Source organism: Eschrichtius robustus, chromosome 10 (assembly GCF_028021215.1).
Source record: "Eschrichtius robustus isolate mEscRob2 chromosome 10, mEscRob2.pri, whole genome shotgun sequence".
Lineage (NCBI taxonomy): Eukaryota > Metazoa > Chordata > Mammalia > Artiodactyla > Eschrichtiidae > Eschrichtius > Eschrichtius robustus.
The window spans coordinates 70,254,240-70,278,125 of record NC_090833.1 but is presented as its reverse complement, the minus strand read 5'-3'; the positions used below and the strand labels follow the sequence as shown (position 1 = coordinate 70,278,125).

General features: G+C 34.4%; 1 protein-coding gene across 5 annotated transcripts in view; it reads left to right on the top strand.

Annotated features, from left to right (window-relative positions):
• HACD4 (3-hydroxyacyl-CoA dehydratase 4) overlaps positions 1-23,886 on the top strand; it is a 68,505-nt gene that overhangs the window by 6,727 nt on the left and 37,892 nt on the right. Inside the window, exons 4-8 of one of the 5 annotated variants that reach the window (XM_068553659.1) lie at positions 7,660-7,772; positions 7,911-8,081; positions 12,011-12,117; positions 14,872-14,997; positions 15,887-16,510. In XM_068553659.1, coding sequence (XP_068409760.1) covers positions 7,660-7,772; positions 7,911-8,081; positions 12,011-12,117; positions 14,872-14,997; positions 15,887-15,969 — 600 coding nt within the window. In that variant the 3' untranslated portion in view covers positions 15,970-16,510. Of the gene's footprint in view, positions 1-7,659; positions 7,773-7,910; positions 8,082-12,010; positions 12,118-14,871; positions 14,998-15,886; positions 16,511-23,886 lie in introns of those variants that run through there. The other 4 variants (XM_068553660.1, XM_068553661.1, XM_068553662.1 and 1 more) reach the window with 4 other exon arrangements.

The following is a 23,886-nucleotide window of genomic DNA, read 5'->3' as shown; positions in this document are numbered from 1 at the left end:
ATACAATGGAATATTACTCAGCCATAAGAAGAAACGAAATTGAGTTATTTGTAGTGAGGTGAATGGACCTAGAGTCTGTCATACAGAGTGAAGTAAGTCAGAAAGAGAAAGACAAATACCGTATGCTAACACATGTATATGGAATCTAAAAAAAAAAAAAGGTCATGAAGAACCTAGGGGCAAGACGGGAATAAAGACGCAGACCTACTAGAGAACGGACTTGAGGATACGGGGAGGGGGAAGGGTAAGCTGGGACAAAGTGAGAGAGTGGCATGGACATATATACACTACCAAACGTAAAATAGATAGCTAGTGGGAAGCAGCCGCATAGCACAGGGAGATCAGCTGGTGCTTTGTGACCACCTAGAGGGGTGGGATAGGGAGGGTGGGAGAGAGGGAGACACGAGGGAAGAGATATGGGGACATAAGTATATGTATAACTGATTCACTTTGTTATAAAGCAGAAACTAACACACCATTGTAAAGCAATTATACTCCAATAAAGATGTTAAAAAAAAAAAAAAGAATACAATACCTGGTTGCTATTGCTGTTATTTTAGGTATCATTTGTCTCTAGCCCTAGATGACCATTGTTCCTTTTAAAGGCAGGTTGAAGGAAGGTGGGAAAGTCACTGGTAGATATTTAGTATACGAAATCATTGCTGAATTAAGGCAAGAAAAACAAAAAAGTGGTATTTTCCATAAGGAGAGATAAGGGTTAAGTGACTATATGAGCATATGTTTAAAATTTACAGAAAAGGTATTTACATGAGTTTAATTTTAACTATTTGCAAAATAAATTGGAAAAATGGATAACAAAATGTGACCAATTTGCATTGTAAAAATATTTGAAATATCAGAATCTGATTGTATTGCCAGCACCTAGCAAAGTGCTTATAACAGAAACATACACCTTAAATTTTGTTGATTGAAGGAGTGGCATAGATCCTTGTATTAAAATTTGCTTAAAATACCATGAAAGTTTAAAAGATGAAAATTGGAGTATAAACTTGAGGAGCCTATCAAGAACTCAGCATTGCAAGTTCATGGGAGATTTTAAATTTTGCTTATTCAGTAAAAGTAGAGAAATAGTATTCATTAGGATGAAGACATTTTCAGTGTTGACATATCAAATGTAAAATAAAAATTGGGGCAATATTTAGAGTACAAACTAGTAACAGAGTAGTCAGCTAGCCAAGACCTAGATGGAAATGCCTTAAATGTATTTCCTTACAAAATAAAAAGGGGTACACATCTGTCCCAGTAGAAACATATTATTTAGGAAAAGATTTATTGGTATTTATTATTTGTTAACAACTAAGATGCATATAGCATCGTCTAATGCTAATTTTAGAGAACAGAATTAACAACCCAGGTTAAATGAAAGTTGTATTCTGTCATACGGAATTATTTTGCTTGGAGTATGATCAAATTTATCTGAATCTAAGTCATGTTTTCTTTTGGCATACTTTTTTGGATTTTGTACTTTTTTAGGCTAAATTGGATAATATTAATTTTATGGTAAAACAGCAGTTTCAAAGTTAACAGTAGTGTTATTTTAGTTATTTCCAAAGAAGGAAATGCAAGTGAGAAACAAGACAGTTAAATTTGTAAGAAAGAAGAGCATCTTGAATATGTCTAGGAAATATGCATATATTTTATGCTTTCTGAAAGTATGTAGGCTTATCCAAAAATAGAAAGTATTATACAACTTAGAAATCTGATTTCTTGCAGTCCTAGAAATTCCAGAATATTTAAGTGTGATTTTAATCACTATTAGTTGAAACTGTAGTGGCTTATGGAAGTATGATCACTGTAATCAGAATATATCCTGGTTTGGTAATTAAAAAATAATGACAAGTATACACTGACACTTTTTATTTAAAGGTGAGGTGGCAAAGTCTACTGTTGATGGGGCTCAAATGATTTTTAAGTTTGTGTTGTCAGGAGCAATCAGGGATCATCATAGTAGTGAAGACAATTACCATTCTCATCCTGGGCTGATTATTGTTAATTTTTGTTGTGGTGTTTGGCTTCCTCTTTTTATCTCTTTGAGATTTTACCTCTCCTCTGTTTCTTTTATTCATTTACTATCTTTTCTATGGTTTTCAGAATGGACATAGTATTGTAAAAAGCTTCAAGAACACAGCATCAGGTCCAAAGTTTCATTTTCTGCCCCCTTCTTTTATTAGAATTCTGCAGATAATTAGAAGAATTCCCTCATTATGAGATGACTCTGAGGCCCCTGACTTCAAAATAACCAAACAAAAGTCTAAAGTTGTGTAATTATTCTTGGTTTCCCTGTTTCCCCACTTTTAAGTGAAGAAACTAGTTAAGAATGTGGCTAATCATAGCTGATTGCATATAGTATCTGGAAAAATGCATGGTGTCTAGCTGCTTTCAAGTAGGTTGAAAAACAAGTCCGCTCATTTGTGATGTTATTTTGACATTACCTTTGTGAGATTGCTAAGTCACAACGGAGTTCTCTTTTTTGGGAACTGGTCTTCCAAAATATCAAGATAAGTAATTCCCAAAAGCAGTAGGAACTCTTAGCTAGTTGAGCAATTAGAATCACATGTATCAAATGACGGTGGTGTGTGTTTAGGAGGGTATGTTTGTTTTCTGTGTTTTCTTCTGTACATTTTTAAATGTTTTATACACATCTTTATTTTGACAGGGAAAAGCCACTTGATTTTCTAATATTACAATTGCTAAAAGAAAGGGGGGGGACCCACTGACAATAAGACTATAATAAGTTAACACAGAGATGTATAGTTTATGTATTTTTTAAAGATACAATTTAGAGGAGAAGGGCAAAACGATAACATAAATAGTTGTTTATATACATCCATTTTTGGAAACAATTACATGCCAATTAAAATTATATCAGGAAATAAAGTAAACTTTTGGTATTTTTTGATTTATAAAATGGGAAAGTAAAAAAGGTCCAAAAGTAGAATATAACTATAATTAAAAGTGATAAGTGAAAACTCGGCATCTCTCCTCTCTAACGCCTTGCTCCCAAATGAGCTTGCGTATTTTATTAGCTTGATTTTTTAAAAAAAGTTGAATTGGGAAACTATTTTAGTATATTTAATCAAAACAACTTGCTTTTATGGAGCGGAAATACCACCAACCCTGAAATATTGATTTTGAAGGGCTTTCTTCTGGCTTCGCTTGTGCAGAAGCCCGAGAAAGGTTTTTATTGATATAGCTTTAGTATGTTTCAACTCAAGGAGAGGGGAGAATATCCACAAAACTAACCTTTGTATTATGACATTAGGCTGATGTGCCTTTAGGAAACCCTCAGAGTTATCCACTTTACTCCTTTACCTTTTGAGAAATGCTTGAAATGCAAAGAATTCATACATAACTGAATTAAAATGGCTAAATTCTGCCTCCTTACCTTTGCATCCCAATAAACATCACTGCACATGTCTTCATTTTACACAATTTTTTAAATCTATAAATCAAAACACTGGGAGTTATTACCCCCAAATTATCATGCCTACAGAACTTCCATTTGTGAGCCCAAATTGCCAGAACAATTTTTATTTTTACCGATATCACATCCTATTTCTGATAAGGACAAGCAGGGGTCTGCTTGCCAAAAATCATTCCAAAGATTTCACAGTCACAGATTCATAAGAACAAATATGAAGGATATACCCAAGGAGAGTGTCTTAAAATAAACCATTTTAGGAAAACAGCAGAGTTTCACCCTAATTTCTTTTAATCCATGACACAGGTGCTTCTTTGCATTGCTAGATTTAATTATTTTTTTTCCATAAAGTTGTATAGATTTTCTCTCCAGTTTTGAGCTGGGAACAGGTTTATATTGTTAGAGATAAAACTGTACTGCGGATAGTGTTGTGCTATGAGATTCCCAAAACTTTGATGCTTCCTGAGAATGAGTTATTCACTCTGTACATAATGAATTATTACGTACAATTCACTCTGTACGTAAGATTTTCGATTTTTCTGGTATTTTTTGCATTTGATCAGTGGAGTTCTTTGGTGTGATAGTTATAAAGCAATATTTACAGTATAATTTTAAAGATGCTGAGATTAACTTTTTTATTCACTGATAGTCTTGATTATATAGAAAAATGTATTTTCCTGTAAATATACTAATCACTACATTAAATTATGCTTATTTTTATCTCCAGCATAATTACTTAACACAAAAGTTAAATAACTTATCCACGTTCACATAAATTGTAAATGGTGGAGCAAAAATTTGGATTTGGGCTAGTTTTCCTGAACACTCAACTATTATGCTACATTTGTTTACAGTGTCTATCTCACAAACTAGGACATAAATACCATGAAGGTTGGGACTTGGTCTTGTTCAGGGTGTTATACACCCCGGGATTCAGAATAGTGCACTCAATAAATATCTATTGATTGATGAATAAGTAAAAATATATAAATAGTATTTAGATGCTTTTGTCTTACAGAAGAATGTGGTGATTTGAATATTTAAGAGTATGTTTCTGAAGTTCTCAACAAAAGTTTACAGGATTTAAAATAGTTTGGGTTTTCCTTTTAGTAATATAATAGTCTTTGAGGGTAAAACTAATTTATTTTTAAGATTGTAGAAATTCTCTCTATAGTTGAAGTATGATTTTTTACTCCTTCAGTAGTTTATAACTAATTTGCTAGATGCCATTTATAAAGTAACAGTTTTAGTCATTGCTTAATCTGGAGTTCAGGATTCCCAAATAGAACATAAAAATGCAAAATATTTTTATTTTGTAGTTACCAAATTTTTGAGTTAACCGCATTACCACTATGTTTAATTTGGCCTAAGTTACAGTGTTTTTACTGTGCTTTTATTCTGCCTGTTAGAGTTGCACTAAACATTACAAGACCATTCATTAGTAATGGTCATGTCTCATAGGATTTGTTTAAAATGACAAAGTGCTAAGTTTCCCCAAGTGTAAAGCTCCAAATAACTGGTCAAACTATTATATGTAAAGAAAAGTAATAAATTTTAAAAGTCTATTCTTCAAAATTATTTTGGTGTTGATTTAGAAAATCAAGTAAGTTCTTGTTTTAAGCTTTAACTTTTCAGGAGAGGCTTTTTTTTTTTTGAGAATAGACTATAACATAGACATTACGCGAGGGTGTAGCCCATAAAATAACCAAGGCGAAAATGTCTTAGTGTTTCAGAACAAGGAATTTAGAATGACATTGTCTAGACTTTGATTCCATATCTATAGGCAAGTCACTTTCACTTTGTAAAATGCAGTGTCCTTTGTAAAAGGCAGATAATAACAATAGCACTTCTTAGGGTCGTTATGGAGATTAAATGAGATGACGTGTGTTTGGAACCTGGCACAAAGTAACTAATAAATATTGGCTTTTTACCAATTTAAGAATATTGCCTCCTAAATTCTCCCATTGTATTGCCATTGAATGGTCAAGTTAGAGTTAAATAACCATCAGATAATTTGTTAATTAGACTGACATCGTATGGGGGGAGGGCCTTCACATACCTTCCTGTATGTATGTGGTTGTGTTTTGGGGCGTATGCTGATTGCTGATTTCTCTGCAATCAGGTTACCGTCACTAACATGCCACAGTCCCTCACGTGATGATTTTAAACAGAGTGAGTTTCTTTGTGCAGCTCCAGTCTCTCTCTTTTAGGAGAGTTTTCCCTCCCTACTCATCAGTTGAGGGGCAGCCTGACATCAGGGATTGCCTACAACTCTGGAAACCAGGAGACTTGGGATATATATGTTTCCAGGTCTGCCACTAGTTTGGGCACATCACTTAATTTCTCTGGTTCCCAGTTTCCTTATTTGTGAAAAGGTGGGGTTGGACAAGTATCTAGAAGGGCCCTTAGAGAGCCATCTTATCAAAAGGTAGCTTATGTTCTCTCTTTCATTAGTCAGCCATGTAATTAGAAATATGTGTGTATGCATTCATGTGTGTATCTCCTGAGATTTTTGTCAAAAATTAGACAGTTTTCCTAATTAGCAGGCACTGATCAAATGTAGGATTAGGCAGTGCCTAAATACTTGTTTGCTGCTAAGATCTTGTATCCGAAGGCTGCCGGGTGTCATAGTGGCAAGCTTGGATCATTCAGTAATTATCATTGCAGTTAAGTCTAATTCTTTATATAAATATGGTTAAATCAAGAAACTAGGGCATTGTAAAGAAAGACTGACAGAAGAAAAACAGCCATGTAGGTAGCTTCCATTGATTGACTAAGGTTTGAATCATATCTAATTTCCTTAGCCAAGCAAGGGCCCTCTTGACTCACCAATGTGGTTATAAACACGCTGATACAGCTTCTACATGTGGATTTCTGATCATGTGGCCCAGTGTTGGCAAATACTGGATTTCTCTGCACTAGGTGGTTTTCCAGGACTAACACTATGATTCTAAGTCATAGATTATCCCAGTCTTTAGTCCTTGATCCGCTTTAAAAATAATGACAGCTATTGAAAAATACAAAGCAGCCCTAGTCTTTCCTTTATCACTAATATGCTCCCTCAATCTCAGGTATATTTTCCTTCGACCATTGTGAGGAAAGTAAAATGTTCTATTAAAAACAAACAAAAAATGCAGAGTGTACAAAGTATATTAATGTGGCATAAGAAGGCACATTATATTTAGATTGGAAAGAGGAGTGTGTATTTTGAGGTCAGTAACTGGAGCTGAGCCATAAGTGTGTGCATTCTTAATGATTTATAGATGCTTACTGACTTGGAAAAATATGAATTTGTTGAATGCTTTTCATTTTCCACTAGCTTATGTGGGTTAGGATTATATTATTTCGCTTCCGCTTTCTCCCACCTTCCACCCACCCCCACCAAAAAAACCAAAAAACAAAGCAAACCCCCCCAAAACCTCCAAAACTACGGGGGCTTCCCTGTTGGATGAAATGGAAATTTCTCAGCTTGTCATTCAAAACTCTTCACATCCCAGCCCCCAACACATTTTCAATTTTATCTCCTAGGATTCCCTTCTGTGCACATCCTCTCTAGCCCCCAGGGGTTCTCCTTACTCCCCAGCACACCGTGTGTTTTCACACCTCTGCCTCTTTGCTCAGGCTGCTCCCTTGGCCTAGGATGCCTATTCTCCTATCCAGTCTACCTGACAAACCCCTGTCCATTCCTCAAGATCCAACTGAAATGTTGCCTCCATAAATCTCTCTGCATCTTTTTCTCAGACAGGTATCTCCCTCCCCTGTGCTCCCATATATAGCCCTTTAAATGACAGCATTATTCACACTGTGTTATAGTTACTGCCCCACATTCACCTACCATTGCTACCCTGTGTAACAAGGACCATGCTTTCATTATATATGTAGTCTTAGCATCTGATACATAGTGGACACTCAATAAAAGCTTGTCAAAGTGAGTAAAAACCATGTGTGCATGTATCACAAGAAGGGACATGCCCTGATTCAGATGAAATATGTTATCTTTTTGTTCATTACATATAATTTGGAGAATGCAGAAAAACAAATAGGAGGAAATGAAATTCATCTGTAACCCTGCTCCCTCAGAGATCATGTTAACTGTGTAGTATATATATTTATAGTTAAAGCATACTTTTAAGAGGAACTCTGGTTTTTAAAATTAGAAAATTACCTACCTGCTTAACAGATGATCCTAATTCTTGACTTTGCTATTTCTTTGTTAGCTCACTGAGAGAATAATCATCCTCTTTGTGGTGATCACCAGTCAAGAGGAAGTCCAAGAGAAATACGTGGTGTGTGTTTTATTCATCTTTTGGAATCTATTGGATATGGTTAGGTAAGGAGGCAAAATAATCTCTTAAAACAAAGCCAAATTGCTTTCTACAGTGAAGCCAGTAATAGCTGCTTACATTTGGTTACTCTGAATGAGAGAGAAATACATAACCCCTTTTCATATTATTTTATCTTGATATAGAAATGTATTTTTAGTGCTTTCCGTAATGGGCATTTCAAAGATAATGGAAACCTACCATGGTATCAAGAACAAATCATTGCATCAGGTTCCCAGCAGAAGACTTGGCTTACACCAATTTGGAATAAACCTTGCAGCTGTTGCTAATGAAAGGCGTTCTTTGCAATTGCTCTGGTATGTGTTACTTTAATAAGCAAAGCAAGACTTTTATTCTATCATAGTCACAATTTACAAAGTTGGTTTCTTAGAATTCAAGAATATTTTAAATATAGGGCCTTATCTCTCTGGGGATAAAACACACCTCCACAAACATATTTGTATACAATTCCAGCGGGTTCAAATAACTGAAGTTCTTTCATGGACTCACTGGGAATCCTTGGACCTCAGGTTAAGAACCCTTGCTCCAGATGGTGTTATGTTTCCTTCTAATTCTAAAACTTTGTGTGTTATCTCTACTAGCAATGGTGTAAAATTGCTGAGCCCTTTGCTCAGTGGCTCACTTTGGAGAGGCTCCTAACTGCTACTTCAAGCTCTCACAAATGAGAACTGTCCCTCCTGCTTGAAAAATCTGGATGTGGATGGGTAACAAAAGAACCCTAGCATTTTAGCTGAGGTTATATAAATTCTTTATTATATTGTCAATAACTTGGCTGAGTTAAGATATTCTAAGTAGAATGAATTTAATGAAATATTTTGTTGAATTAAAGTGACTATAATTCTTTGTTATATAGAACTTAGTTATTTCTCACTTTTAACTGAAAGATTTGTGGACTTGGGGCAAACTTCAGGGAGTTTTGTAGCCCATGACTTTCTGTTTATGAGACATGGAGCCTCATCTGGGACTGTGGCTTTCTGATGTTTCATTCTCTGGTGTGCCCAACTCTTTCAGTGTCGATTCAGTCTCAGATAAGCTCAGTAGACCCATTAGAGAACAAAGTGGTTTTGGCATTGAGAGTAGTATTGTGATGTGATGGAAAGACTTTTGGACATAGAAGTGGAAGATCTCAGGATGAACCTCACCTCCACTGCTTACCTGCTATGTGATCTTGGGCAAATCACACAACCTTAAAAATAACAGCAATGCGATAATTCATGGACCTTAATATTTACCCTTTTAAAGTATAAAATTTGTCGATTTTAGTGTATTCAAAGACATGTGTAACCATCACCACTATCTAATTTGAGAACATTTTCATCACCCCCAAAAGAAGCCCCAAATCCATTAGCAGTCTCACCTAATTCCCTTTTCCTCCCAGCCCTGGCAACCACTAACATACTGTCTGTATGGATTTGCCTATTCTGGACATTTCATATAAATGGAATCATATAATATGTGCCTTTTGTGACTGGGTTCTTTCACTTAGCATAACGTTTTCAAGGTTTGTCCATGTTTTAACAGGTATCAGTATTTTATTTATTTTTATGGCTGAATAATATTCCATTATATTGATATACCAGTTTTTATTTATTCATTTATCAGTTGATGGACATTTGGGTTGTTTCTACTTTTTGGTCAGGAGGAATGCTGCTGTGAACATCCATGTACAAGCTTTTGTGTGCACATATGTTTTCATTTCTCTTAACTTAGGAGTGAAATTCCTAAGTACTGAACCTTTTTAAAACTCATTTTTTTCCTCTGTAAAATGGGGGCAGAATTATCTTCCCAATTTACCCTAGAATGACTTTTTGAAAAGCAAATTCCTCAACCTGATAAAAGCATCTGTGAAAACTCCACAGCTAACATGATGGTTAATGATGAAAGACTGATCTTTCTTGCAAAGATCAGGAACAAGACAACAATGTCTACTCTTGCCTCTTCTACTCAACATTGTACTGGAAGTTCCAGGCATGGCAGTTAGGCAAGAAAATGATGTAAAAGCATCCACATTGGAAAGGAAGCAGTAAAATTATCTCTACTGGCAGATGACATGATCTTGTATATAAAAAATCATAAGGAATTCACTAAAAAATATTAGAATAAGCTAGTTCAGCAAAGTTGTAGAATACAAAATTAATATACAGTTGACCCTTGAACAACGTAAGGGTTGGGGTGCTGACCCTCCGCACAGTTGAAAATCCACGTATAACTTATAGTTGGCCCTTTGTATACAGGGTTCCTCTGTATCTTAGGTTCTGCATCTGGATTCAACCAACCCCAGATAGTGTAGTACTGTAGTATTTACTATTGAAAAAAATCTGCATATAAGTGAACCCGCTTAGTTCAAACCTGTGTTGTTCAAGGGTCAACTGTACAAAAATTAATTGTATTCTGCACATTTGCAATGGCCTATCCTAAAATAAAATTAAGAAAACAAAACATCAAAAAATAAAGTACTTAGACATAATTTAGCAAAAGATGGGCAGAACTTGTACACTAAAAACTATAAAACATTGTGCAGAGAAATTAAAGAAGATCTAAATAAATAGAAAGATATTCCGTGTTTATAGGTTGAAGACAATGTTTTTAAGATGGAACACTCCTCAAGTTGATCTACAGGTTCAATGCAATGCCTATCAGAATCCCAGCTGGCTTCTTTGCAGGAGTTGAGAAGCTGATTCTAAAACTCATATGGAAACCCAAGGAACCCAGAGTAGCCAAAACAATCTCAAAAAAGAAGAACATAGTTGGAAGATTCACACTTCCCAATTTCAAAACTTATTACAAAGCAACCAAAGTTGCACACATCAAGAGTGTGATAACGGACATAAGGATATATCGTGGAATAGAATTGACAGTCCAGATATAAACTCTCAAATTTATGGTCAATTGATTTTTGACAGGATGCCAAGGTCATTAAATGGGGAAAAATAGTCTTTTGGTCAAATGGTGCTGGGACAGCTGGATATCCACATGCAAAAGAATGAATTTGGTCCTTTACTTTGCACCATACAAAAATTAACTAAATGGATTGAAAACCTAAATGGAAGAGCTAAAACTATAAAACTCTTAGAAGAAAACATAGGGGTAAATGTTTTTGATCTTGGATTTGACAATGGATTTTTAGATTTAATACCAAAAACACAAGCAACAACAACAACAAAAAGAGACAAATTGGACTTCATCAGAAGTGATTTTTAAACATATGAAAAGATTCTTACCTACTCTTGTAATAAGAGAAAAAAAATCAAAGTAGTGAGATACCATTTTTCCCTTATATTGGTAAAGAACAAAAAGTTTGATAACATGCTATGTTTGGTGAGTGCTTGCACTGCTGATGTATATTATATATAGTATATATACACATAGGTAAGTATATGCAAAAATATTTTGGAAAGAATATATGAGAAATTGGCATTGGTCATTGCCTCTGAGGAGTGGAATTAGGGTCCTGGAATGAGAGAAAGATTTACTTTTCTGCATTCATGTTTTCAAGGTTTTGAATTTTGTTTTGCCATATGTATGCAATGCCTTTTCCAGTAGTTCTAAGTATGGTCCTTGGACCAGTGGCATCAGCGTCACCTGGAACTTGTTTGTAATACAAATTCTCAGGTCCACTGAATCAGACACTCTGGAGATAGGGCCTAACAATTTGTGCTTTAGCAAGCCCTCTGAGTGATTCTGATGTATGCTTAAGCTTGAGAAATGAAAAGATTTTGACTCCTTCATCTATTACATCATAAAGGCAGGTTTAAAACCGCCTCCTATACCCAAAACAAGCTCCTAAGGCCAGTTCTTTAATTATTCACACAAGATGGTACATATTTTTTTTTATTTTTTAAATTCATTACCTAGATATTTACAAGTCTGTCTGTCTTAAAAACTTAGCCTCTCTATAAAATGGGCTTGGCTTCTGAGTGAAATTGAAGTCACTATTTGAGGAGACTTGTAACTGTAATTTGCTGGGAGATAAGAGTTACATTTTTCTTTCTTCCCTCTATAATTATCCATGATCCACCCCATAAGACAAGCCAGACTGACATGGTTCCTCTCTCTCCATTTTTTACCTCTTCTCCTGCTTACATTACAGGAAATAAAGTAAGGAATTTGCGTACTCTCCAGTTTTATCTGTGTATTCAATTACACAGTAAGGTACTTTCTTCTCCTGCTATTTCCCAGACATCAGCAGCAAATGATGTTTATGAGCAAACTTGTCTCCTTTCAGGTACACTTACAGCATGTTATCAGTCATTGGAATATCCTATGCTGTCTTGACGTGGCTCAGTCAAACACTATGGATGCCGATTTATCCTTTGTGTGTTCTCGCTGAAGGTAAGAAAAGAGTGACTTTTCTGTACTGCTTACCGACAAAAGCAATCCTGTTATAATGATTCACAAAACTTTTTGCTGATTAAGTTACTATTTCTGCTACTGTTCAGCTGACTCAGTGTTATCTTTCCTGGCATACTTCCCTTGATGCAAAGAAGCAAAACCTTAAAAAGTAAAGTTACGGGGGAAGCAGCTCTGCACAGTAGACAAAATATTGGATGAGGAATGAGGACATCTGAGGGCCTTTAACTTCATTAACTTGCTGAGTTTGGGTAAATCATTTAACCTCTCTAAGTCTGTTTACTCATCCAAAGGGGATTTAACATTTAGTGACTCAGTGATTATTTGTAATGCATAGAAATTCAGTTCCCCCTTGGCTGGACTAGCCTTCCCACTTACCATCTACCATGCTGCCTATTCTCTGCCAGTGACAGTTAACTCTACCTTTAGACGAGTCATTAGTTTCTCAGGGAAGCGTTCCTCAATTTCCTCATCAACATTAATTCCCCCAATGAATCTCTTTTGTAAGACCTATCTTAGTTGTAATTAGACATTTGTGTGATTCTTTGATTAATGTCTATTTCCCTGTCTAGCCTCTAAGCTCCATGGGGATCCGGAGTTGTCTGTGTTTCTTTCTTCCTTTGTCTTATGCACCCAGTATACATGCTCAATAAACAATTAATCATTAAATACAATATGAAGTAGGCTAATTACTTAGCCTAAATGTAAACCTAAAGCTTAAAATCAAATAATTAAAAGCATCAATTTGCCAAGAGCTTGAGGATATTTGGGGAATATTTGCTTCCCTCTGTAATGGGTTTAGCAGACTGGTAGGGAACTCTGAAACAGACATGATAAAAGTTTTTGAAAACCGAAGGCATAAAGAAATTAAGAGAGCACATGTTAAGTAACTAAGGGAAAACATACAGAAATATTTAACATAAAATGATGGTGACTTTGGCAATAATTATAAAGTATATATGATATAACCACACGTTGTCTATCTACCAGTGAGCAGAGAAAAGGAGCTTGTATTATAGTAAATCACATTAGATATAATTTAAAGATCTGTTTTAAATTTTGGCAAACAGACTATGCCAAAAGAATCTAGGGAATAATCTTCTTGAAAACCATAAAAAATGGATTGGCCATTTATTTGAGAACAAAATCCATCACTCATTGAAACGTTTATTTATTAAGTACATTCATTTGTTAGATAATATGAAAAATACTATAAAGAATATATAAAGGAATAAAGTAGAAATATGACTAATATTTTCCTAAAAATAGGGATGAATAAATATATAGGAAACTTTTTTTTTTTATTCTATAATTGTAACCATTCTCCTTTCTTAGGAAAGCCATGTTTATATATAGTTGCCATAAAATGCATATTCTTTTATTAAAATTAGATTCATAAACTTATTCTTGCAATTAAAAAACAAAGTATATCCAGAAAAATTTTGAAAGCACATATAACAAAATATCAATAATGATTAATTCTGGGTGGTAGAGCGTAGTAATTTTATCTTTATATATTTCTATATATTTCAAATGTCCCAAAGTATAAAAACATGTAGTTAAGAAAACCTGCTTGACTTTTGATAATTCTAATATCTTTTAATAACTATAATTTCCCATCTGATAATATAAGACAAAAACCAAGTTCATATTCATAATCAAATCAACTATACTAATAAAATGCCAGAGACTTAGGTGCTGCCCATGGAAATCTTAGATGGCATGCTTTAGTGTCAGTTGCAGACCCTGTGCCGATTCCACTCTCTGGCTCTAACAGCTGTGGGCGCCTGAGTTTTCCTCTGTCTTTTTAAAAAAGGCAAATAAAAAATAATAATTTTAGACTCACAGTAAGTTGCAAAAACAGTGCATTGTTCCTATGTACCTTCACTCAGCTTACCCTGATGAGAACATCTTATATAACCATAGTACATTATCATTTTATTCCATGAAATGTTATACAAAGTCTATACATGGACACAATTTCATAGAATGTCCATCTCTTTTTATTTGACATGAGCCTCCTCCCTCAAAATAATTTAGGCCAGCATTTCTCACACGATTCCTCAGAATTTGTATTAAGTACTCCTGGGATGGGGAGGAAGAAAGAGCTATTCCAAGACCAGTTAAGCTGAGGAAATGGGTGAAACCAGTTTCTTTATTGCAGAACTTGACAGAGTCTCTGCTATACCAATGTGTGTTATGAAACTCCAAGAGGAGAATATATGAAGCATTTTCCATGTTCATTCGTCTGTAACCCCTACTTGTGGCTAAGAGGACAGGTATTTTGAGATACAATTTTCTGTACTAACTACTATGTATAAAATAAATAAGCTACAAGGATATATTATACAGCACAGGGAATGTAGCAGATATTTTATATTAACTATAAGTGGAGTATAGCCTTTAAAAATTGTGAATCACTCTGTTGTACACCGGAAGCTTATATTGTACATCAACTATACCTCAATAAAAAAAGAAACACTGTAAACTATTTTTGTGTAGGCATAATAAAGTAAAAAATGGACAAAATTCAACAAATCACACTGCTATAATGGCCTTGCCAATCTGATCAGCGGATTTCTATATCAAGCTATAGCTTTGGCAAAAGGATTCAGCAATTATCACAAAACAGTCGTTATCAAATTTGGAATATCCTTCAACTATGCATACATATATACACATCCCTGTAGCAAGTTAAGGAGGGAAACCTTCATGATTCCTTTTTTCTTTAAACAGCATTTGCCATCTATCAGTCACTGCCTTATTTTGAATCATTTGGCACTTACTCCACAAAGCTGCCCTTTGACTTATCCATCTATTTCCCATATGTGCTGAAAATATATCTCATGATGCTCTTTATAGGTAAGTGGCTTTTCTGTTTTGTTTTGTTTTTGTATTCTTTCTGTGCTTTTTGGTTTGTGCTGCCACCTACCTTAGTAGAAAGGTCTGTAAACATGGGAGAGATGGAAAAAGAAGGCTGACATGACGAACTAGACCTTGTTAGTAAAGTATTTAGAAGTTATAATGCTTTTTGCAGGTCATCATGAGATCAAATATATCACTGTTTGCACTGTATGAACAGGAACAGTTTTACTAGTAGAAAATGTAACTGCTTTGTGTATGAAATATAAAAGTTTTCACCACAAACACAAGCATCTACAAAGAAAATCTAGATGTCAAACTAAGTAAACTTGGCTATTTCTGGATTTCCCATTTATATCTGTTTTGTTTCCTGTTTGTTTGCCCTTATGTGCTAGCATTTCCTAGCAGGCAAGTGGGAGTAGGTGCTAAAGGCTCAAGAAAAATATATAGGACAAAAACTTACAGTTGAGAAAATCTAATCAATTAATTAATTTGTCCAGGAAATTGGGAAACAGACTTCTGTTGTTAAATTTTAGTTTCTCCAGCTCTAACCTTCACAAATCCTTAAGATAATTATTACCTCTAGAAGATAACAACTATCAGGTCTGTAAGAACAACACATGAGAAGACAAATGTAAAACTTTAGGGGAAATGGAGAGAGCTAAAGAAAAGTTCCTTCCTTGCAATAAACAGAACAGTAAGATGGAGGAGTTTGCTTTACTTCCCCTTCTGCAGAAAATCTGGACTCTTTAAGTATTCCTTCTTTGAGTCTCCTTTGCAAGTGTCTTCTCCCTGGACTCCAGGCAGCACTCTATATTTCAAAACCATGGTTCTTTCCACAGAGATGGTTAATCAGTCTTAATTTTTGCCATTTCTTTCTCCACATCAGGTATGTATTTTACCTATAGTCATCTTTACTCAGAAAGAAGAGACATCCTCAGAGTCTTTCCCATTAAAAAGAAGAAAATGTGAAGCACGGCACTCTGATGTGACATAAGAAAGGAGAGGCTGTGGATTCAGCTGCAGTAAACACAACACAGGTGGAAAAATACCTAGTATTTCATAAAAATCCATGACATGCAATAATTGCTCTCCTCCCCAAAACTCTTGACATATACAGCAGTCTGTGTTTCTCACATGTTGTTTTTAGTATGTATACTCTTCACGACCTGTTTCACCAAAGCTGTGAATTTTACACAAGATAAGTTTATATTGTGTGAAGCCTGATTATTTTCCTGTAAGGTTAATGAGAAATAAGATTTTAACTGGAGTAGATTGTGTTAAACTAAGAAACCAAAGTTGCTAACCTAAATTACATCTATTTACATATATTTCTTTTCACTTCTGAGTTCCCAAGTAGCAACTGATCTGTGGGAGGGGAGTGATGTGTAATATGTTCTGTATTTTTCTAGAATAACCTATTTTATAGACAGATGTCACTGTCCCCAGAGTTAACACCCACCTTAAACATTAGACACACTTAGAAAATTAAACATTTTTCCAAACCCTGAAAGAGTATTTGTTAATATTACACAAGTTATTTAGACTTTGATGGCTTAAAAGAGGACCCTGAGGAAAACAGAGTAGACCTTCGTTTTCACAAATAATGCCCCATATTCCTTTTTAAAAAAATCTAATCAAGCCATATACATACCTTAAAGGAGATAAAAGGTACAAAAATATAGTAAATCATTTAAATAAGGCAAGAAAATTGAGAACCAGTGATGCTTCAGATTATTTATTACTGAATTATTATTGCTAATTGCTATAAATCTATATCATCACTTATACTTTTGAAAAATGCTCCTTTCTTTGAAGTTCTAAAATATATGTGAATAATTGACTAATAGAATAATTTCTGTACCTTCAGTATATCATTCACTTTTCTTGAGAGAATTATAGAATCTTATTATCCAATAACTATATAAAAAGGGTACTAAATATTTTGTGACAGTAAGAACCAGGTAATGGAAATGTAATTATAAAAGATGGGTAATCTTATTCCCACTAAATAAAACATATGAAAAGAAACAATTGAGTATTAATAAAGGTAGTTGATATCTTTATAAAGTTAATATATTTGGAATTTTAAAATAAGTATTAAAATTATCCTTTTAAGAAGCTGTACATTTTATTTTGCTTTTGTTTTTATTGAAGTATAGTTGACTTACAATATTATGTTAGTTCAAGTGTACAGCATAGTGATTCAGTATTTTTGCAGATTATACGCCATTATAGGTTGTTATAAGATAATGGGTATAATTCCCTGTGCAATAGAGTATATCCTTGTTGCTTAACTATTTTATATATAGTAGTTGGTATCTGTTAATCCCATACCCTTAATTTGTCCCTTCCTCCATCCCTCTCCTCTTTGGTAACCACAAGTTTGTTTTCTGTGTCTGTTAGTCTATTTCTGTTTTGCATATACATTCATTTGTATTATTTGTTAGATTCCACATATAAGTGATATCATAGTGTTTGTTTTTCTCTGTCTGACTTACTTCAGTAAGTATAATATTCTCCAGGTCCATCCATGTTGCTGCAAGTGGTAGAATTTCATTCTTTTATGGTTAAGTAATTGTCCATTTTATATGTATAGTGCATCTTCTTAATCATCTGTTGGTGGGCATTTGGGTTGCTTCCATGTCTTGACTATTGTAAATAGTGCTGCCTGCTATGAACATTGGGGTGCATGTATTTTTTCGAATTAGTGTGTTCGTTTTTTCTGGATATATACACAAGAGAGGAATTGCTGGGTCATGTGGTAGTTCTATTTTTAATTTTTCTAAGGAACCTCCATACTCTTTTCTATAGTGGCTGCACCAATTTGCATTCCTACTAATAGTGTTCGAGGGTTCCCTTTTCTCCACATCCTCGCCAACATTTGTTATTTGTAGACTTTTTGAAGATGGCCATTCTGACTGGTGTGAGGTGATGTCTCATTGTGGTTTTGATTTGCATTTCTCTAATAATTAGTGATGTTGAGCATCTTTTCATGTGCCTGTTAGTCATCTGTACGTCTTCTTCAGAAAAACCTCAAAAAAAAAAAAAAAAAAAGAAAAGAAAAACCTCTATTCAAGTCCTGCCAGTTCTTTGATTGGATTGTTTTTTGGGATGTTGAGTTGTATGAGCTGTTTGTATAGTTTGGATATTGACCCCTTGTCAGTCACATCATTTGCAAATATTTCCTCCCATTCAGTAGGTTGTCTTTTCATTTTGTTGATGGTTTCCTTTCCTGTGCAAAAGCTTTTAAGTTTAATTAGGTCCCATTTGTTTATTTTTGCTTTTGTTTTCTTTGCTTTAGGAGAAAGCAAAAACTATTGCTGATTTATGTCAAAGAGTGTTCCACCTATGTTTTCTTCTAGGAGTTTTATAGTTTCCAGTCTTACGTTTAGGTCTTTAATCCATTTTGAGCTTATTTTTGTAATGGTGTGAGGAAATGTTCTAATCTCATTGTTTTACATGTAGCTGTCCATTTTCTCCAGCACCACTTATTAAAGAGACTGTCTTTTCTCCACTGTATATTCTTGCCTCCTTTGTCATAGATTAATTGACCATAACTGCATGGGTTTATATCTGGGCTCTCTGTTCTGTCCATTGATCTATGTGTCTTTTATGTGCCAGTACCATGATGTTTTGATTATTGTAGCTTTGTAGTATAGTCTGAAGTCCTGTGGGGTGATACCTCCAGCTTTGTTCTTTTTCCTCAATATTGCTTTGGCAATTCGGGGTCTTTTGTGGTTCCATATTAATTTTAGGATTATTTGTTCTAGTTGCGTGAAAAACGTTATGGGTATTTTGATAAGGATTTCATTAAATCTGTAGATTGCTTTGGGTAGTATGGCCATTTTAACAATATTAATTCTTCTAATGTGAGAGCACAGGATATCTTTGTATTTCTTTGTATCATCTTCATTTTCCTTCATCAGTGTTTTATAGTTTTCAGAGTATAGGTCTTTCACCTCCTTGGTTAAATTTATTCCTAGGTGTTTTTCTTTTTGATGTGATTTTAAACAGGATTATTTTTTTGCTCTCTCTTTCTCATGGTTCATTATTGGCGTATAGAAAAGCAACAGATTTTTGTATATTAATCTTGTATCCTGCAACTTTACTGAATTCACTTATTCTAACAGTTTTTTGGTGGAGACTTCAGGGTTTTCTATGTATATAGTATCATGTCATCTATAAATAGTGACAGTTTTACTTCTTTCTTTACAATTTGGATGCTTTTTATTTCTTTTTCTTGTCTGATTGCTGTGGCTAGGAATTCCAATACTATGTTAAATAGAAGCAATGAGAGTGGGCATCCTTTTCTTGTTCCTGAGTTTAAAAGGAATACTTTCAGCTTTTCACCATTGAGTATTACACTGGCTGTGGGTTTCTTGTAAATGGCCTTTACTATGCTGAGATATGTTTCCTCTGTACCCACTTCGGTGAGAGTTTGTATCATGAATGGTTGTTGAATTTTGTCAAATGCTTTTTCTATGTCTATTGAGATGATCATGTGATTTTTATCTTTCCTCTTTTTTAATACGGTGTGTCACATTGATTGATTTGCGTATGTTGAAACATCCTTGTGACCCTGGAATAATCCAACTTGATCATGGTATATGTTTCTTTTTAGGTATTGTTGGATTTGGTTTGCTAATGCTTTGTTGAGGATTTTTGCATCTATTTTCATCAAATATATTGGCCTATAATTTTCTCTCTTTCTTTTTGTAGTGTCTTTGGTTTTGATATCAAGGTAATGGTGGCCTCATAGAATGAATTTGAGAGTGTTCCCTCCTCTTCAATTTTTTGGAATAGTTTGAGAAAGAGCAGTATTAATTCTTCTTTATGTGTTTGGTAAAATTCCCCTGGGAAGCGGTCTGGTCCTGTACTTTTGTTTGCCGGGAGGTTTTTTATTACAGATCCAATTTCACTTCTAGTGATAGGTCTGTCAAATTATCTGTTTATTCTTGACTCAGTCTTGGCAGACTGTATGTTTTTAGAAATTTGTCCATTTCTCCTAGGTTGTCCAATTTGTTGGCATATAACTGTTCATAGTATTCTCTAATGATTTTTTTTTGTATCTCTGTGATATGGGCTGTTATTTCTCCTCTTTCATTTTTTATTTTGTTTATTGGGTCCTCTGTCTTTTCTTCTTGGTGAGCCTGGCTTAAAGGTTTATTAATTTTGTTTATCTTTTCAAAAAACCAGCTCTTGGTTTAATTGATCTTTTCTATTGTTTTTTTTTTTAACCTCTATTTTATTTATTTTGTCTCTGATCTTTATTATTTCCTTCCTTCTGTTGACTTTAGGCTTTGTTCTTCTTTTTCTAATTCTTTTAGGTGGCAGGTTTGGTTGTTTATTTGAGATTTTCCTTAGTTCTCGAGGAAGGCCTGTATTGTTATGAACTTCCCTCTGAGATCTGCTTTTCCTGCATCCCATAGATTTTGTAAAGTTGTGTTTTCATTTATGTTTGTCTCAAAGTATTTTCTGATTTCCTCTTTGATTTCATTATTGACCCATTGGTTTTTTAGTAGCATGTTGTTTAGTCTCCACATCTTTGTTCTTTTCTCATTTTTCTTTCTGTAGTTTATTTTTAGTTTCATAGTGTTGTGGTCAGAAAAAATGCTTGATATAATTTTTATCCTCTTAAATTTGTTAAAGCTTGTTTTGTGATGTAGTATGTGATCCATCCTGGGGACTGTTCCATGTGCACTTGAAAAGAATGTGTGTTCTACTTTCTTCAGATGTAATGTCCTGTAGATATCAATTAAGTGCAACAGTCTATTGTGTCATTTAAGACCTCTGTTGCCTTATTGATTTTCTGTCTGGATGATCTGTTTATTGATGTCAGTGAGGTATTAAAATCTCCTACTATTCTTGTGTTACTGTTAATTTCTCCCTTTATGTCTGTTAGTATTTACTTTATATATTTAGGTGCTCCTATATTGGGTACATATATGTCAATGAATGTAATATCCTCTTTCTGTATTGATCCCTTTATCATTATATAATGCCCTTCATGATCTTTTGGTATAGCTTTGTTTTAAAGTCTGTTTTGTCTGGTATGAGTATTGTTCCCCCTGCTTTCTTGTCATTTCTGTTTGCATGAAATATCTTTTTTCATTCCCTCACTTTGAGTTTGTGTGTGTCTTTCACCCTGAAGTGAGTCTCTTGTAGGCAGCATATAGAAAGGTCTTATTTTTTATTCATTCACCACCCTGTGTATTTTGATCAGAGCATTTAGTCCATTGACATTTAAAGTAATTATTGATAGGTATGTACTTATGGACATTTTATTACTTTTTTCCAGTTGTTTTTGTAGTTCTTCTCTGTTCATTTCGTTTCTCCCATTGTGGTTTGATAATTTTCTTTTGTAGTGTGCTTAAGTTCCTTTCTGTTTCGTTTTTGTGTATCTTTGGTAGGTTTTTGATTTGTGGGTACTATGGGTTCATTTATGTTGACTCATAATTATATCTACTTACTTTAAACTGATAGTCATTTAAGTTCAAACACATTCTAAAAGATCTACATTTTTTACTCCCCTCTCCCACATTTTGTGTTTTTGAAGCCATATTTTACATCTTCATGCTTATCCCTCTACTGTTTATTGTAGTTATAATTGACTTTACAAATTTTTAGTTTTTTTTTTTTAAAACACACACACTGTATTTTATTTTTACGAGAGATAAATAAACTGACACCAAGCATTGTAAATGGATGACCACAACAAAAGCAACAAAGATTGCAATTACCAAACACGAGGCACACTCATACTATGTCATAATATTGACATTCAGTCCAGTAATCCTTCACTGTAACAGCTCCTTTACTTTGCAGTGAAAATTGTTTTGTATATTTTTTGCCTCTGAGTCCTTGTGGGATTTTTTTTTTTATTCAAACAGAAAGTCACAAAAATTATAATCATCCTCATCAGTTCACTCAGTCCCATGTAATTAATTTTTTTTTCATCTTGATCTTTTGTTAGCACTTTTATGAATTCATCAGTTTTCCATTAGAGTTCTGAAAATGCTTATTCATTCAGTTCAGCAGTATAGTCAGTTACCAGAAGCCTGTACTTGTCAGAGTCTTTTCCATGAATTCCTTGAAGATGAAACCCTTTTATAGAAACATTTTTGCAGAAGCATCAGAGTACACCCAGAACTGTCTGTAAATGACAAAAGACTTAAAAATGACCACACTTAAAGATTTGATGAAAGTTCATAATAATGCAATTGACAAGGAAATTTAGTTATTTCTGAGATATACATTTTAAAGTAATAACTAGAATTATGACTTATAACATTATACCAGAACATATAAGATTTTTAGAAATTTCATGTTAATGTCTGAAACATTTATATTAACATATTTCCATACAAATAACCCAAAGAAAGTTTAGTATTAGTTGTTTATTTGTTTGTTTTTTTATAGTGCAGTTTCTTATTAGTCATCAGTTTTATACACATCAGTGTATACATGTCAATCCCAATCGCCCAATTCAGCACACCACCATCCTCACCCCACTGTGGTTTTCCCCCGTTGGTGTCCATACGTTTGTTCTCTACATCTGTGTCTCAACTTCTGCCCTGCAAACCGGTTCATCTGTATCATTATTCTAGGTTCCACATACATGCGTTAATATACGATATTTGTTTTTCTCTTTCTAACTTACTTCACTCTGTATGACAGTCTCTAGATCCATCCACGTCTCAACAAATGACCCAATTTCGTTCCTTTTTATGGCTGAGTAATATTCCATTATATATATGTACCACATCTTCTTTATCCATTCGTCTGTCGATGGGCATTTAGGTTGCTTCCGTGACCTGGCTATTGTAAATAGTGCTGCAATGAACATTGGGGTGCATGTGTCTTTTTGAATTATGGTTTTCTCTGGGTATATGCCCAGTAGTGGGATTGCTGGATCATATGGTAATTTTATTTTTAGTTTTTTAAGGAACCTCCATACTGTTCTCCATAGTGGCTGTATCAATTTACCTTCCCACCAACAGTGCAAGAGGGTTCCCTTTTCTCCACACCCTCTCCAGCATTTGTTGTTTGTAGATTTTCTGATGATGCCCATTCTAACTGGTGTGAGGTGATACCTCATTGTAGTTTTGATTTGCATTTCTCTAATAATTAGTGATGTTGAGCAGCTTTTCATGTGCTTCTTGGCCATCTGTATGTCTTCTTTGGAGAAATGTCTATTTAGTTCTTCTGCTCATTTTTGGATTGGGTTGTTTGTTTCTTTAATATTGTGCTGCATGAGCTGTTTATATATTTTGGAGATTAATCCTTTGTCGTTGATTTGTTTGCAAATATTTTCTCCCATTCTGAGGGTTGTCTTTTCATCTTGTTTATGGTTTCCTTTGCTGTGCAAAAGCTTTGAACTTTCATTAGGTCCCATTTGTTTATTTTTGTTTTTATTTCCATTACTCTAGGAGGTGGATCAAAAACGATCTTGCTGTGATTTATGTCAAAGAGTGTTCTTCCTATGTTTTCCTCTAAGAGTTTTATAGTGTCCGGTCTTACATTTAGGTCTCAAATCCATTTTGAGTTTATTTTTGTGTATGGTGTTAGGGAGTGTTCTAATTTCATTCTTTTACATGTAGCTGTCCAGTTTTCCCAGCACCACTTATTGAAGAGACTGTCTTCTCCATTGTATATCTTTGCCTCCTTTGTCATAGATTACTTGACCATAGGTGCGTGGGTTTATCTCTGGGCTTTCCATCTTGTTCCGTTGATCTATGTTTCTGTTTTTGTGCCAGTACCATATTGTCTTGATGACTGTAGCTTTGTAGTATAGTCTGAAGTCAGGGAGTCTGATTCCTCCAGCTCCGTTTTTTTCCCTCAAGACTGCTTTGGCTATTCGGGGTCTTTTCTGTCTCCGTACATATT